General features: G+C 42.5%; 2 protein-coding genes across 4 annotated transcripts in view; both read right to left on the reverse strand.

The window, feature by feature from the left end:
* The window catches only part of mphosph8 (M-phase phosphoprotein 8), a 29,770-nt gene extending 26,060 nt beyond the window's left edge, over nucleotides 1–3,710 (reverse strand). For 2 of the 3 annotated variants that reach the window (XM_012880054.3, XM_012880053.3), the window contains exons 1-2: nucleotides 3,432–3,710; nucleotides 258–419 (exon numbers count right to left, since the gene is read on the reverse strand). In XM_012880054.3, the coding sequence (XP_012735508.2) occupies nucleotides 258–419; nucleotides 3,432–3,533 (264 nt within the window). In that variant the 5' untranslated portion in view covers nucleotides 3,534–3,710. The remainder of the gene's footprint in view (nucleotides 1–257; nucleotides 420–3,431) is intronic. The other variant, XM_012880055.3, reaches the window with a different exon arrangement.
* A 773-nt stretch (nucleotides 3,711–4,483) lies between these two features.
* ttf2 (transcription termination factor, RNA polymerase II) lies at nucleotides 4,484–17,471 on the reverse strand. Its single transcript, XM_012880056.3, has 23 exons — nucleotides 17,360–17,471; nucleotides 17,034–17,139; nucleotides 16,059–16,145; nucleotides 15,889–15,958; nucleotides 14,808–15,617; nucleotides 14,393–14,513; nucleotides 12,951–13,142; nucleotides 12,714–12,871; nucleotides 12,430–12,511; nucleotides 11,809–11,934; nucleotides 11,527–11,677; nucleotides 10,123–10,228; nucleotides 9,760–9,944; nucleotides 9,244–9,397; nucleotides 9,047–9,138; nucleotides 8,058–8,143; nucleotides 7,827–7,960; nucleotides 7,512–7,706; nucleotides 7,245–7,303; nucleotides 6,778–6,931; nucleotides 6,555–6,637; nucleotides 5,810–5,884; nucleotides 4,484–4,758 (listed from the first exon to the last, which is right to left on the reverse strand). Exons 1-23 carry the CDS (start codon nucleotides 17,385–17,387, stop codon nucleotides 4,614–4,616), a joined length of 3,399 nt encoding a protein of 1,132 aa, XP_012735510.2. The 5' UTR covers nucleotides 17,388–17,471; the 3' UTR covers nucleotides 4,484–4,613.
* Nucleotides 17,472–17,737: the final 266 nt, after the last annotated feature.

The raw sequence follows: 17,737 nt of genomic DNA on the forward strand, positions 1-17,737 counted from the left end.
ACATTATTTTCAAGAAGATTTCACTTATTTTTAGTTCCCTTTTTGCAGTGAATATATTTATATATGACATCAGAAAAGGTGCTATTGGAGTGATTATTTTTTTTGATTGATCAAGATTGAGTTTCAAACGAACCATGCTTGCCAATTCTAACAATTAGGCGCTGAAAATGACAGTCAACAATATGCGTCATAAACCCAAGTATTATTTTTTACAGCATTTAAAGATATTCACTAACCCCGCGGTTGATGAGACTTACCACAGGTTTCTTGGACTCGGCTTCTCTCTTGGCTTTCAGCTCTGCTTGGTGCCTTTTAAAGGCCAACAGGACTTCGTGGCAGTCCTCTAGATGCGCTTCGGGCTCCCAGGTGTCATCGTCGGAGCAGTAGTTCTTCCAGCGAACTCTGTAAAGCACTTCGCCCTAACAACAAACAGAGAAGCTGCTTAGATCGGGTATTACTCTTCATGGTCACAGGAACCAGTGAGCATCTGCGCTTCACTGCCGATGCATCATGAAGGGTTTAGGGGATTTGGAGGATTCCATCAAGGCTCTCTATAACCCACTTATGTTCTTGCACATGCATCACCTTTTCTCTCTAGCTTTTACCCCAGATTCCTAAACTAGCTTTCCTGCAGGCGAAGCGCACTTCCCCTGAATGCTGCTGCGGTAGTTGACATCCTAAATTAGGCCTGCGTGACATCAGAAAACACAAAAACGCAGTGCGTTTGGCCAATATTTTGATGATGATGATGATGATTGCAGAGGGTGATCATCCTCGTCAGCATGACCTCCACTAGTTGTGTGCATAACGGACAGCGAAGGTTCATCCAATGGGCTTAATATGTTATGGGAAAGTGGCGTTTCAATGCATCCCACCTGAAACATTATAGTCTACCATAGGGCTGGACAATAATTTAATAACGATATACATCGATCGATAGACGTATATGGATGATAGAAAAAAAAAAAAGGTCAATATAATGTTTAATAGAATAACAGTTTTCCTTCCTTTTACATTCTAGCCTATCATGTAGGTTAATATTACAGTCATTACATCCTCCCAACCAATCACAACGCAGAGCCAGGAACGGTCCAACTCCTTCAAAGAGCTCAGAGAGCACGTGTTCTTTTTTCTTTTACTAAAATATGCAGTTTTGGTAGAAAGTTGGTTGAATAAAGGGTTGAGTTTGAATTCATTGTTTGTGTGTCGGTATCTAAAAATAGGCCATTAAGCAACAACGTAAAATGTCCAGGGCTGCACTTAAAATATATGTTTTGAATTTGTTGATGATTATCGATATCGATTAATATGATTTCTATTTTATCGATGTGCTTTTTTTCCTATATAGTCCAGCCCTAGTCTACCAAGTACTGCATCCCAGCGTTCCTTTGCAACTGCAACTCTACACACGGACGCTGCAACAAGGACTGGACACATTATTCTATTGTTAATCAAAACAGTTTCTAGTTTTGGAGTGAACAATCTGAAGCCAACGACTCTCCTGACCCCTGAGAACTGAAATTTAACGACCCTTTACAGGAACGGGCAAACCTGCACGGATGAATGAAAACGCGACTCAGTCATGAACGGTGAAGCGCATGTTTTGCATGTTAATGAATACGTTTTTTACGCTAAGAAATTCTGGACAGGGTTGCATCTTGTCGATTTTACCCGTTTCTATATTGGCTTGTTTATTTGGACGTTTAGATCGTTTTTGATCGTGCAAAAATGCTGAACACTATTCGCAGCTCGCAATCCATCATACAAGCTGGTCTTCATTGATCGGCTCTGATCGGCGATTGGCTGGTCGACTATGGGAGAAACCATTTAGTGATCTCACCATTTAGCCTCAAAACTAACAACACCCGCCATTTTCGTTCCGTAAAGGCATCAAACAGCAGCATCGGACAAAGGTTAGTGACATGCGCTTTGATGCATGAATGGGGATAATCTTGGGAGTTAGCACTGCTACCTCTCAAAGAACCTGTGGCACATTTCCTCCACATTTTGATGTACAATAGGCCTTAGACCAAAATGGAATAAATAAGGAAAGAAATGAAATATATCCATTTAAACTACACTAATAGAGTCTAAAGCAGGGGTCACCAACCTTTGTGAAACTGAGAGCTACTTCACTGTTGTGTCATATGAAGTGCTATTAGTACTGACCTTTGAGCTACAAGAGTCAGATTTCATCCTAACTTTATGTAAAATAAACACACTATTCATGCTTTGTTATGGATATTGTCATTTTTAAATCTATATAAATGCAAGTGTGAATAAACAGGAAGAGCAGCCTAATGAAAATGAAGTTTTAGACGCAGCTCACTGGTGCATTGGGCTTTTTTTTTTTTAGAACAGGCAGGGCAATCTGAACCAAGCAAATTTAGTTACGCCTCAGTAGTTGTAGCGCAGCACTCGGGTATCCAAATAATCCAACTTATTTACATAAAAGTTAGCAGCCATGTTTTCAAAAATAATAAATGCTTCTAACAGTACCAGCGGGACTTAAAAGCGGAAGAAAACACCTGAAATTAAAGCTTTGCATAATGCTCGGTGGCGATCTTCACTAAGCTACGGCAGCTCTATTGTTTGGCAACGCGGCCTGACCCCGCCTCCCAGGAAGCGTCACCCTGAACCCAGATATCTGACCCCCCCCCCCCCCCCCCCCCACACACACACACACCGTGGCGGCTGCCCAGGCTGTGCTCCGAACAAATGCACACGCTGGGAAGGTTACCTTCACTGACAACGCCGCCTTGCTCACACACACACACACGTTAACGTAAAAGCACCGAATGTTACTTCGTTGTCACACGTGCGGCTTTTGTCTCGCGCCTAACGTCTGCACCACGCGCTCACTTTCGGCAAAGCCAGTTTTGAAGCAGCTTTAACGCCGTGCTAGTTTCCACTAAGCTGCTAACGGGCTAGCTGGCTGGAGTTCACTAAAACGGACAGACTTCCGAGGGTCTACCGGAGACCGCTAACGCCGATGTGTTTAGGGCACACTTTGAAGGGGCCATTGGTGGGTTATTTAGGGGAGGAATGGGGTTACCGCTGTGCAGCAGCAGCAGCAGCCATGATGAAAACATTTGCCTGGCTGCCCTTGGCCTCGGTGGGGGGGGGGAGGAGGAGGCAAGCGGACATCATGGGAGAAGTTGTGCAGGGAATCGGTGCAGCGTAGGGACCAGCAGCGAGTCGGAGCAGAAAAAGCAACGTTCGCGTACGTTTAAGTGGTTAAGGAGCCGTTGATTGCACCGGAAATTACTTGAAATGCATTTGGGGTATAAGGGTTTCGTCTCATGCTGACTCCGTTCACCGTTTTGCCAGGGCTACGCGTCCGTGCAAAACAGGGAGAAGAAGGGGGAAAAAAAAAAACGCCAGCCATGTTTGCCCAGCTAGCCGTGGAGCTAATTAGCCGTTAGCTTTACCTCTTCCACACGCATGTCAATGATCCTTTCCACTTCGTATACATCCTCTTCTTCGTCTTGCTCGCTCTCGACCGGTTCTACTTTGTCGCTGTCCCCCTCCATAGCCGCTGGCTTGAACGTTCGCTTATTTCGGAGTCGGGGTTCGGGCCGCCGTGCTGACAGGAGGCAGGGCTGTGGCGCCTCTTCTCGGCCGAGTCCGCTCTTGTTGTGTGTTCGCTCGGACTGAGCGCTGACAACCAACCGCCCCACACGGAGAGGCGTTCAGGCTCCCCGCCTCCTGTAGGAAAAGACTCGAAACTGCTCCAGTCAAACACTTCCTTGCGGGAATTCCTGCCGCGGTCTTTCATTGTTTTAGCAGAAACAAAAGGCGAAGGATGACTTTTTGAATCAACGTGTTAACAAGTTAGCAGCTCAATAACCCGCATCGTGAACTTCGCCCTCCATCGATGCCTATAATGCGATAATATTTCGTTTTTTTTCAGGTGGCTAATTTGTAGTACTCGAGTAAATCGATGGAAGATTTACCAAATTCGTCGATAAATCTAATTTTCTAAAGGGATAATATCGTCATGAGTGCAGTTTGAATAAAAGCTATCGAGTCAAGGTGACATTACACAGTCATTTACTGTATGCCATTTAAGTTTCTTCAGCTTGGAGAATAATGTGCTTTTTTTTAAAGGATGGACTTTTTTTTAAGTACGTACCGATTTGTCTGAAATAAAAGGTGAATTATTAGTTACCAGTAGTATTTGCATACAAACACACACAATGCATGACACAAACGTGAAAGCGTTTATTTACTTTTAAAAATGTTTCCAAAGGGGAAAAAAATGCCACGGAAGATCAAAAATATGTAAGCTTCCATCTTTAGAGCATTAATTAAAAAAAAAGTACTACCGTTTAGAATGACATCTCGACACCGCCACAGGTATTAGAGCATTGCTGGCAAAAGTATTTCCACCAATAATTTAAGCTATTTTCACGCAGTGAAGCAACATAATTATACAGGTCGCCAGTTTTTGTATTTGAGTAACAAACCAGGATAGACTTACTATTGTCTTTCATTTTAAGTATTTTAATACCTCATCCTCATTAGGATAGTTCAAGATTTTCCACAGGTTTGTATCAATACACATACAAATATGCAAACATTGTAAAAGATGCCCTGCAAGGATGTTATTTTTAAACACCAAATATGATTTTGAGATCAGCCAAGGAGAGTTGAGAGACGGTGCTCCCTGTTCCTGAAAGCACATTCTGGGCCAGCTCCTTCTTCTTTGTCTGCAGTGTGGCAATCTTCTCCTCAACTGTTCCTTCACACACAAACCTGCAATCATAAATAGCACATATACATTTACTGTATATTTCAAAATAAAAAGGGCTGCAATGTGAAAACGTCTTTTGGGCAAGGACTTTTTAGCCAAAGCGGAAGTGAGTCAGCGGTTGTCCATGATCAGTGTTTTCTGAAAAGTGTAGTGAGCAAGGAAGGAGGTAAAAAAAGGAGCCTGTATGCTTCCTCTCACAGCTCCTTTAACCTCTCACGGCTCCTCGCTTACTAAGGAGCTATAGGGATTTCCACAATCCTTTGCGTGACATGACATATCAGCACAACCCACCACATGGAAATGAATGAAAATGCTCCTTTCCTTCGTCCAACAGAGTTCTTACTGTTGACCTTGTGAAAGGTCAAGGAACAGGAGCTAGGAGCTATAAGAGGAACCATTCAGATGCAGCCAAGATAGAAAGGAAGCAATGTAACAAGGACGGAAAGAAGAAGGGAAGGATGCAAGCAAATAAGGGAGCTAGAACATGAGGCAAAAATGGAAGGAGAGGAGGAAGGGGTACAAGAAAGGTGAAAGAAAAGGAGGGAAATTAGCAAGGAAGGAAGAGAAAGGAAGGCCACAGCGTAAGAAGAAGGAAAAATAACATGATATACAAAAGAGAAAGGCAAACACAAAGCAGGAAAGAAACACTTCGACGCTTAAAGCTGTGGAAATATTGTATCTGTTGTGTCTGCATGTTATTTTAATCTGTGTACATCCTGAGCCGGTGTCTGTCTCAAAAAAAAAAAAAAAAAAAAAAAAAAAAAAAAAAAAAAAATCATGATGGTGGCAATAAAGATTCTTGATTCTAATGGGTTTCACTCAGCCAGCTGTTATTGAATCAGAATCAGAAATACTTTAATAATCCCAGAGGGAAATTGCTGAATGTGAGATGCACCTGTGAGATAGTGAGAAAAAAGACATACGTTTTTGGTACTAAAATCTTCTTTTTGACACTTTGCCAGACATGGAAAACACCAGACTCAAATCCCATATATTTCCTGACCCTTGAGGGAATCGTGTAAATGTGAACATTTGATTTTACAGCATAGCTACCTGTGAATGGTGACGTCTTTACGTTGTCCCACTCTATAGATTCGGTCACAGGCCTGATCCTCCAAGGCTGGGTTCCTGTCAGAGGAATTAAAGCAATGATGTTTCTGTCTTAATCTTTCTATAAGAAATAGGGTACATGGTACTCTAATGACTGTGCAAAACAAAGAGTCACACTGCAAAAACGGATCTAAAAACAAGTAAAAGGTTCTTAAAGTTAGTCTATTTGTCCTCAATTTGAGCCAGTAAATAAGATTATCTGCCAATGGAATGAGTATCTTTACCCCTAAAATAAGATAATTAGACATCCTGCACTTGAAATAAGATGATGGAGATGAATTGTTCCTATTTTAAGTGCAAAAATCTTATTTTATTGGCAAATAGTCTTATTTACCTGCTCAAATCAAGGACAAATACACTTATTTTAAGAAAATTTAACTTATTTTTAGTTCTGTTTTTGCAATGCAATTCTTTTTCTATTTTATGAAACAGAAACCTGGATAACAAATTAATCTGACAGAGACATAACCCAAAAAAATTGTAGCTGGAATTGCAGCGAAATGTGGTTCTAACCAGTACTGACTCAGCTATGCACTTTGTTTAGTGGCTGTGTCTTTAAGTAGCTGTACATTAGAAGAGGTGTTCAGAAAAAGTTGCAATAAAGGCCAATAAGAGCCTTGGGTGCCAATAGTATGAAAAGCAAGACGATACACAAAGCAAAAACACTTTGTTGATGCTGTGATCTCACCAGTGCATGTCAACGAGGAAGAGATGATTCCCTCCAACAAGATTGAGTCCAACCCCACCAGCACATAGAGAAACCAGCATAACCTTTTGGAAAAGAAAACATATTTACACCTCTATGTTCAAGACAACAAAGGCTTTCTTTTAACTTTCTGCACAATTTAGGACGAAAAAAATAAATAAAAATAGTTTGATTCCAAGAATGGCCAAATTTATCTGAGGTTTACCTGGGGACCTTTAGGGTCTGTGTTAAACTCCTCCACCACGTCCATGCGGCGTTTGGGGTTGACGGTGCCGTCGATGACGCCGTAAGTCAAGCCCATCTGCTGCAGATGAACCGCTATGATGCTGAGCATGCTGGTCCACTGTGACACGATCACACTGCACCGCAGCCGGCAGGAAACATACCAGGTATAATTATCACAAGATCACTTAAACGCGCCTGGCATTGTTGAAAGGTTAAAAAAAAAAAAAAAAGGTGAATTCAGAGATGGTGGAGGTAGCAAAAGAAGAGCTTTATACAAGGAAAACACACATTTAGGTAAAAAAAAAAAACAATCTCCTCGTGGGATCAAATTTGAAAAGTGACTTGTTATGACTCCTGCAATGGAAAGGTTAAAAACACCAGACTACGACAGAAGATTGAAGGCGGGTCACATTTACGGAGCTGACCAGGAGCCATTTGTATTTTTACCTTTTCTGATTGTCACTCTTCTCTCTTATTGCCATGAGCTCAGACGTGATTGCAGAAATCTAAATGTTTGGGGAGGAAGTAATAAACATATCACCGTTAACAAAAGAACATAAGCTCCAGATGTAATATGATGTATAAGCACGGGTCTCAGGAGTCCATACACACTGGCGGAGATACAAAGGGGGCAAATAACATATTCCTCTAGATTCTGGATAATCATCAATAATTGCCTCAGATTTCATATCTAAGAGCCAACACGTCCCTCACCTTGGTGCTTTTACTGGTCTTCTCAAACAGCTGTGAGGGGAACCGGGTGCCATTCAGGGCCACAGTGTCTTTGGGGTCGAGGCCTGACGGCGAAGAGGAGGAGGAGGAGGAGGAGGAGGAGAGCGACAGAGCGTTCAGCTGCTCCTCCAACGACAGCACGATCCCATCCCCCTGCAGCTCAGACGAGTCCAACGTCTGCACAGAGAAGAAGACACGAATGCTCGCGCAGGCTACGCAGATTGAATTTCTGTGGGGTTTTCCTTGACGCCGAAATGGATGAGTTCTGTAAGAGCATAAAAAAAAAAAAACGTGTACCTTTTTAAGAAGCGAGAGGTGGCAGCAGCTCTGCCTGAGGCGCAGCAGCAGCGAGAGGATGTGGACAGTGCTGGACGCCTGCCGAGAGCTGGACCCAGCGGGATCGGCCTGGGACACGCCGAACTCCTGGGCGACTGGAGAAAGGGCACACCACACGTGTAGCTCTCATTTACACCCTGTAATGATTGTTTTTTCCGTGCCTTTCTGATAGCAAGGCCAGCGTGATCTAACCTTTATCAAACGGATTGATACTGGAAGTGTTTCCCTTGTTCAAATCCTTTCCTTCATGTCTCTTCAGGTAGTTCTGCAGAGTAGACCTAAGTGGAAAACATTCAGATGTTCATCTTTGCCAGCTTATTTGAAATACATCCAATACCCCCCCCCCCCTCCCTTTTCCTCCGGTAAATTCTGTGTTGTGTTTTTATTAAAAGCTTTAGTTGTTTTTCTGCCCCATGGAAGCCGACAGGAATCCAAAGCCATCTCTAAGACTCTGCAATCCAATCGCTCTCTTTTCAAAGCTAGAAATCTTACACAGCATGTCATGTCATTTTTTTTTCCAAAAGAAAAAATTAACAAAAAGGACAAAGGGCAAAAACACCCCCCAAAAAACAACATTACATATCTCAGATTTCTGAGTCTAGACACAGAAAATGAGTTAAATTTTCTTTTAACTTTTTGAGCTTGCTGCACCAAACATGTTGGAGAAAAACAAGGACCGGATGATATGAGGAAAACATGCGCATGCTTTATGATTGTTGAATATTATGATGTTCAATGTTACAATGAAGACTAATGACAGCTTGGGTGTCTTAAGCTCAATCGTAATAAAAGGCAAGACATAAAATAAACAATATTGTCTAAATGATGTCGGCATTTGGTGGGAATGGGGAGAACATGCAAAGCCCCCTGGCTGGGATTCAAACCTACGACCTTCTTAAAGCAACGGTGCACCACAGTGCAGAAAATGTCCTTTTCCAGAAACAATTTTTTTTTTGCTATTTGCCTTTGAGCACCCTAAAGTTTAAATCAGTTTTGTCTATCTTATAGGGGTTTAATCAACGAGCTTTATTTGGCTGTACAAAGTTTCCACCTCCTTTGAAAATAGAAAAAGCAAAAAAAAAACTTGTGTTTTTTTTTTTTTTTTATTCAACTCTCCCAACTCAAGTGGTTATAATGAAATATGAATGAACAAGTTCATCATTCATTAGTTGGAGCTTTACCTGGACTGAGCGAACACCACATCGTACACGGCCTGCTCGTCCTCAGAGAGTTTGAGCTGATGCACTTCACAGGTCCGGGTAGGGAGAGACACCTGAAACCACCAAACACCTCTCATTAGCCTCCGCTTCGGAGTAAGGAAGAACCCGCGGTTTACGGTCACTGCCGCTGTGCGCGTTGCGTCCATGGTGCTTTTTACCAGCGGCTTCCCCCGGGAGTCGAGCTGATCTTTGGTGCGTCGCAGCAGCAGAGTCCTCGTCAGGATGTTGAGCCTCTCTCGGCCCCTCGTGGAGCGGTTGTCCACCTGAGCTTTCCAGAGCTTGTACTCGTCGAACGGGGAGCAACGCAGGAACCTGAAATTAGCAGCATGTCATTCAAGAAATCAACCCATTCGCTTCAGCAGGCTGCAAGTTGTAATGCTCATTTCCTTTAATAACAGAAAATATGTGATTTGTTTCCACCGGGTCTGAAACGACTGCTTCACTGCTTTTAAAAAAGTAAAATAAAAATAAAACAAAAACAATGAAAGCCATTTTTTCCGGAATCTAAACAGCAGCCTGTACACATGATAAATTAAATACGAAACCGTGTGTCATTTCAGCCATTATATCGTTTTACAGCGAACAGGAATCTGTCTGACTCATACATTCCAGCTCTGGACTAGGGCAGGAGTTGAACCGACAACCAGATCGCACAAACAAGAGTTTCAACTCACTTCAGCAGCGAGTACATGTCCAGCAGGTTGTTCTGGATGGGGGTGCCGGTCACGGCCCAGCGGGTGCGGGCTCTCAGCTGACAGACGGCCATGGAGGTCTGCACTTTGGGGTTTTTGATGTTGTGGGCTTCGTCCAGAACGATTCGGGCCCAGGAGACTCGCAGTAGAGGCGCTGAACGACAGGACTACACATACAGATGTATTAGATGAGGAGAGTTCATTTTATTTTCTTCTTCGCTTAGATGCAAAATAACTTAACATTCCTGTAATCTATTTGTTAGCCTGATTATGGATCAGATTTGTTTTTTTGTTTTCAATGTTTTCAACAAAGCTGCAATGTTAAATTGGACTTGCTGTATTTACCACAGGGTCAGGCTCTTTGCTGGGGTTTTCTGCATCCTCCTTTTGGACTGGAACCTCCTTAGAGACCAAACTGTATGTGGTCACGACCACGTCGTAGTCTGCCAATCTGGAAAAGGTACACAACAGCTGACATTTGCCATTCACTTGGACTCAGAACAATCTTATCTAAAATCCTGATTAGTTTTGTTAAGGCTGCTAACACCGATGTGACATAAAGAATTACCAAAGCACATAAATGTTTTTACAAACGTGGCATCCACAGGGTTCCTGCACATTTTCAGGGCAAAATTTTTATTGTTTTCTAGAAGCCGATTCGGAGAATTTTTGGCCCTCGTGTTGAAGCACAAATTGAAACGATCACTATGGATTTATTGGCAGATATTTCTTTACTTTATGGAACCAGGACGAACCCCAGACAGGAAAGGTGAGAAGATGGGATGGAGACAAAAACACTGGGAAAAATGAAAGGCTGGATGGATGTTGGAGAGATGGATAACTTTTAGAAAATGGGTGAGTGAGAGTGAGACTCTGAAATATAAAAATATTTTCATATTCTAATACTTAAATCATATTCCATACTTTATCAGACTGCATTTGGGAGCCTAGTACAGTAGAAAACTCCTCCTCAGACCATGGACTTTGGAAAAATAATACTCTGGTATCCAAGTTTACGTTTTACTGAACCCCTCCGAAAATTAATGATTAATTAATGAGCTCTCTGGCCACAGAAACTAATAACGGACTTATCTCCACACGTTTTTTGCTGTTGTTTCTTTTTTCTTTCTCTAAGGAAACCAGGAAGTAAACATTAATGCACAAGCAGCAAAGCATAACAGGCTTTCCACCTGCCTCCAGCATGCAGCTTAATTTACCTGGAGATACTCTGGACATGAACCAAACCTTCATCAATGTTGCCTTTCGGACTCTAACACATCTATGAACACATTTCAAGCATGAACAAATTATCTATGAGAGCCTTTCTTCAAGTAATATGCAATAAAGTGATTTAAAATAACATAAAATTGCTTTTTTTATTGATGGGTTTCGATTAAATAACTTACTACGTTTTCCTTTAAGCCATTATGATTGTATAGGTTACATTCCCCGCTTCTAATCAATGAGTGGCCATTAAAAAAAGGTTCTGCACTAAATCCAGTGCTGAGTCTCAAACAAAATCCTTCTCTGGCTCAACCTTATTGCCAAATATAAGAGAAGTCGTCCTAGGACAGATCAGAAAACTGTGAGTGATGTCGCAGTAGCTTTAGCTTTCAGCCTGCAGTCATAAACTAGATGGTGTGTGAATAAAAAGAAAGCATGGTGGAATGTTACTCTGATAAGTAGAGAAACAAGGCAGAGAAAAGGAATCAGCAGTGGTGTGTGTGTCAACAGGAGTGCGGTTCTCACGCTCTGGCACTTTTCTCGCGGTTGGCCCCGTGGTACAGGTACACCGACATCTTGCCTCTCCTCACGTGCCTCTCTATCTCCTTCTTCCAGTGGTGAATGAGGGAGGCGGGACAAACCACCAGCGTGCCTTTGGAGTCAACAGTGCTGGGGTCTGGATGGGAAACAAGCAGTCAACTCACCCAGACAAGCTTTGTGTAATTCAATTATGAACGGAGTAAAATACCGTTGAGCTCACTCAGCTGCGTTTTATTAGAAAATGAAAAATTACAAGCAGGGTTTTACCAGATTTAGACACCCAGGAGTCCAGCTTCTTCTCTTTCTTCTTTTCGCCTTCTTTTTCTGCCTCCGCCTTCTTTGTCAGCATGAGGGCGATCATGGTCAGGGTCTTCCCCAGGCCCATGTCGTCCGCTGCACCCGAACAGAGAGCAAAGCAGTCATGAGAACATTTCCAAACATCACAGAGTGTGACTAGCACTCTGTGATGTGTGCTAGTCAAAGCAAATGAAGCTTTTTCAGAACATAAATCCATGCAAAGGCCTTCATTTTCGGTCTAGAAACACACCAACAGAGAGCATGTTGTATCTGATGCAGTTTGTTCTGAGACAAATAAATAACTTTTTCCATATAAAAGGTTAGGGACAAATGCTTAGATGCATAAACCTTGCAAATTAAGAAGCTCCTCTAAAGGGTCTTCTTTCCCTACTTTATATGTTACAGTCAATAGATTGAGGAGATGTATACATGAATAACTCAGTAAACATTGGCAAAAGTTAAAGAAAACAGATTTTATGTCAGCCAGAAAAAAACCCTCACTGGTTCATCTTTAATCTGCTCCATTATATGATCTGCAACTATTTGAAAGTGTGTCTAAAGAGCCTGGATAAATAGATGAATAAAAGTTACCCAGAATTCCTCCACATGGATTCTGAGTCTCCCTCCAGAGCAGCCAGGCCAAAGCTCTCCTCTGATGGGGCAAGAGTGACACCTGAGAAGCCAATAAAAAAAAAAAGAAAGGCTGTTACTGAAACAAGACGCGCCCAGAGTAAAAGAAAGTAGCCCAAACTGTCCATTCCTGATAACTACCGCTATCTAAGGTACAAAGCACGAAAAATATGCATCAGCGTCTAATGGAGGGGGCCAGAGTTTATGGGCGATTGAGCAGAACAGAGAGCGAAGGAGAGGGAAACCTTGATGCCCCCCGGGTCTGAAGCCTCCTCCTCGGGATCTGGACAGGACTCCAGGGATTTGTGGAGATGGTCGATGGCCTCGCAGGTGGCGTTCTTCACCGCCAGCAGACGATCATTTGTCATCCGGCCGCCGTAGTAAGAGTGCATCAGCAGATCGGCTGGGAAAGAAAAGAAAAACGCGGTGAGCAAAGTCAAAGAGGTACAAACAAACACCTCAATATTCCAGCTACGGCCCACCTGCAAACATGTGGGTGTTCCCCTGGCTCAGCTGAAGTCCCAGAGAGCTGCCGGAGGCTTGGTCCTGGACCGGGCCTGGTACTGGTACTGGGGGGGAGGGGAGCAGGATGGTCCCGCCCTGCCTGCTGCTGAATGGATTGACAACGGGCCTAGCAGCAGCAGAACCATCGCTCTGAGACTCGTCCACAGACTCTGGAAGGGGATCGAACGCCACAGTAGCAGTGAGAAGACAAAAATGTCAACGTTAATCCAACAGATTTCATAGGTACCATTTTAACTGATGTTGACCTGTTTCAGTGAACAAATTCGGTGAAAATCTTTTTTTCCCCATGTAATCCATTCATCCAATCTTTCAAGAATTATTGACATCATTTCAGGGCATTTGGGATTCACGAATCCTTGATAATTACATTATTAGTAGCCAAGAAGAGGAAGTCGACTAAACAACTGAGAAACTACAGCAGTAAAATAGGAACAACTGACACCGTCAGTGTTTGCTGTCTTGGATTGGAAAGTGTGAGTTGCATACAGGATTTCTTTTTGTTTGTGTCAACACATCTATGTGACAACGCTCTAATTACAATCTTTGTTTACATGGCAACAGTAGGGAGGTGGAAAATGTGTAATTCCCTCACCATACCACTAGTTGGTGCTGTGTTCTTTGAAACTCAGCATGTGCACAAAAAACCTTTTGGAGCTCTGATGGAGAGCTGTGGTCATGTTCAGGAGGGTCAGCAGAAACAAACAGTACTACTCCACTATCAGACATTACTGATATATTCTTCTTCTGTGGTTTTTCAAATTGTAGGCGGCTGTTGAGTTGTGTGGGTGTGCGTTACTGTCCGCTAAGTTCTGTGATACTGGTATGAGCCAGGTATTCCCTGTGGGAAAACTTCTGATCTCCCAGCTTACATGTCATTGGAGACCGGGACATTTTCCAATCATTAAAATCTGGAACCCATTTTCAAACTGTGCCGCTGTCGGGTAAATGAACAGCCAAACCTGCTCAGTTTCATCAGAGAGCGTTGTGTAAACAGGGCCTATGTAGGTTGAGCTGCCATTAATTGGAGTCACTCCAAGGATGTGACATGTGGGGAAGAGGGAATCCTCATCGTTACAGACTGAGCATCTGTACAGAGTTGCATGACATAACATTAATAAAAAAACTGGATCACTGCTATGACATTTGAGCAGCATTTCCATAAACTGGGAAGCAGTAACGAATGCTATGTCTAATAATATAGTATTTCAAAGTTGTTATGTTCATTTGGTGGAATTTTCTGTCACGTCCAAAAAAAGATCCATAGCAACACAGCTCGGACAGAATTTGAATATGTGACTGTGTCGGGTGTGCCATTCTAAAGCATAATTTAGTTAATTGAGCTCATCTTAATTGAGCCACTGAAATGCTGGGTAGATCTGCAGCCGTTTGTTTAACTCACCAGGCTGAGAGGCAGCAGCAAGGCTCAGGGACTCCAGAGCATCCTCCAGCTCTTTCACCTGTACCCTCAACCTCTCTCCTTTATCTGGCAGAGCCGCCACGTTCACCGACGACAGGGTGGCCTGGTCAGGTGAACAGATAAATATGGAGCCAAAGCTTAACAGCAGAAAATACCAAAATATTCAACATTTTCAGATTAACATTTTATTTTTATAGCTTGTGTTACGGCCTTTTTGAGTTTTCTGCTGACGGTAAAAGCCAGATACAAAAGGTTATTTAAACCTTAAACACTAACTTATTGGGTACAAGAGTTACTGGGTTGCCCTTGAAATCTTTGTAATATTAAATGAATTCGTTCTGATCATCCATCTTTGCATCAGGTTGCAGCAGAGCCCAGATTTACTGTAAGCACTAACCTTCTTCTGTTGGAGCTGCGCACTCAGCAGGCAGTGCATCCCTTTCTGATCTCCCACCCTGGCGGCCGACTGGAACCCAGGGAAGCTGGTGATCGTCTTTTGGACAGCGGAAGCCGGAGGAGTTTTCTGAGTTGCCGGTTTCACTGAAACCAACACCACATCTTCATCCTCCCCATCTGAGTGGGTTGCTACTCTATCGGACTGAACACGTGCTGAAACGCCCCCATCTTCTTTTCTGGAAGACTGGCTGCTTCTGCCGGATGTGCTCTTCTCTGCTATGGGTTCGGTCTGACCGTCGCTCGCGTCCTGTGGTAGGCTTTTTTGCCGATCAGGGCAAGTTTGACCGACTCCCTGTAAATGGTTTGGATCGACAGCAACGTCTGGTGCAGAAATTGTTTTTTCTGCCTCTTCCACCTCAGCTTTGTCTTGTATCCGAACTGCTGCTTTATCATCACGGTCAGCTTTGGAGCTGCTGCTCTCCTCGCTTGAAATCCTCGTCTTTAACTTCATACCCGGTGGGAGCAGCTTACCTCGATACGTTTCAGATGCGCTGACCTTTCTTTCCTCTTCCGCTCCTGCACCTAAAGCCTTCTCGTTTTCCTTCTGGGAACTTTGCTTTCCTTCGGCATGGTAACCTGCTTTGCTGATTTTCTTCTCCCCTCCTTTCTCTTCACTCCCTCCACTCTGAATTTTTCTCCAGTCTGTCGTTTTGTCTGTCTTGTCGGGAGCCTTAAATGGATTTCTGACAGGTGGCATGCAGGAGGGCTGCAGCTGGGAGTCAGTCAGAGGAGTTCTCTTTGCTTTTTCTGGCTGCAATTATTAATGAAAACATAAGTTTAAACAAACATGATGGGATCAATATTAAATGTCTACGCAGTTTAGGTAATTCGGGGAACTGTAAATCACCCTAGCAGAATATATTTCCAGGAAAAAAGAACTAAAATACAGAGAATGTAGGACTACAAAGACTATATTCAAAAATATGTCTAAATTAACAAGTACCTAACATAATGATAGCAAAATCCAACAAAACACATATAAATAAAGTTGTTTTTTGTGGGGATTCTGTGGCTGGTCTTACAGCAGTCCAGGGCACGTTTCCACACCAACGCTGTCCTGTTCTTTTTCCTACAGCACATCTGTAGTAAAGTCTGGGGAAAAAATTGGTATAATGTTTCTTGTGATTATTTCAATAACCATTAATGATTATTAATAAATATTTATGTGTTTCCTAACTCCTAACATGCTCACCGGTGGCTCTGCTGTTGTTGACTGTAGCTGAGCGCCTGGAGCTCAACCATTGAATCTTCATGATGCAGACAGTGGGAAGGTGAGACGCTGGAAGGTGAGAAATGTTGAGAATTTTGATTAAAAGCAGAACTGGACCATTTAATTCAAACATGACAATATTTAACTGTGTTAATCTCAGTGGAACCTTTTGCAAAACTGAATTCTGGTGAAATTGGGCTTAGAAAAAGACAATGTTACAACAGATAACACAAAAGAGAAGCTCATCCAGTTATGGTATTCTCTTTCTACTCTAGGGGTTTAACAAATAAGTACTTATTTGTCAATAATAATGTTTGAAGATTATCTCAATTAAACCCCAAATGAAGATCCCAAACAATCATTTGGTAAAAATGAAGCAGAAGCGGCCTATGCTGTGTGCGAAAACAATGTACACCTCATGACTTGACTTAACAGCTCGAAGAGCAGCGATAACACAAAGTAGGTAGTTTCTGCATGTCTTTGTGGCTTTTGCATATTATTGAGGAGAAAGTTGGTCCACTTCCCTCGACAACATCGCTTCACGGTTTGCATGATTCATTTTGGTCAAGCTTTAGATGTCAAACAGATGTCCTCAAATCTATTTAGACATACAGAGGAGGTCATGGCAGACTCAATGACTCCAAGATGCCTAGATCCACCCAAAGCTACTATGAGAGTAGCATATATTGTGTTCTTAGTGTAATATTGTGCTCCTGGTGCTTACATGCAATTGTCTGATTGATGATGATGCTGATGATGATGATGCTGTGATTGAAATGGTTTTGATAAGCAGGAATTATGTAAAACGACTTTGATTGCAGGAGGGTGCACTTTCCTTTTACTCTACTGTAGTTTTAAAGAATTGTTAACATTTCCAGACAACAGCGTTACGTTGGATTTTATCTATTTATTAACACCACAGTGCATAGGATCTCCCTGATGAGCGTGTTGACATACCTGGCCTGTTGAGTGAAGTCACAGCCCTGCTTGTCGATGCAAATATAGAAGCTCCTGCCTTTATTTGGACCGTCTCTCACGCCGGTTTTTAGCATGCATACAGTACCTGCGAGGGGACGCACAGAATGTGTTTTAGATGACAGATCTCTAAAGCTTTCTCAAAGACGGGCAGTAATCCACTTTGACATGCATTCAAACTTAACAGCAAGAGGAGGTGTTTAAAAAGAAAAAAAAAAGAAAAATAGCAGACGCCGTCGATACTTAAACATGAGGTACGTTTTTGGTGTATAAAAACCTCATTCCAAGTATTTTTTTAAATAGCTTACCGTGTACGCTACATTTAACTGTTTCCATTATTTCTTAGAAGCTTTCTTCCACTTTCTTGCTTCAACGTCTCGTTCATGAATCGAAACTTTTGCATTGACCAATCACAGCACTCAGAGATTACTTCCGGATTGGAGATTTTGATATAAAAGCTCACGACCTACTTTGACGTTTATTTTTTGTCGTACCAACCCTTAGAACTCTTGTAATATTTTAATTGATTACATACGTCAAAATAAATAAACTTACATATTTAATTGTAACGGCGGATTAAACAATATCCGCATAAAAGCCATTATTCTGACATGTTTGCGCTAGGACCGTTGGTTAAACCGGATACGTAAACCCTTTTTATTTTTGCTGCCATTAAAATGTTTTAA

The sequence above is a fragment of the Fundulus heteroclitus genome, chromosome 7 (genome assembly GCF_011125445.2).
Source record: "Fundulus heteroclitus isolate FHET01 chromosome 7, MU-UCD_Fhet_4.1, whole genome shotgun sequence".
In the NCBI taxonomy this organism is placed as follows: Eukaryota; Metazoa; Chordata; class Actinopteri; order Cyprinodontiformes; family Fundulidae; genus Fundulus; species Fundulus heteroclitus.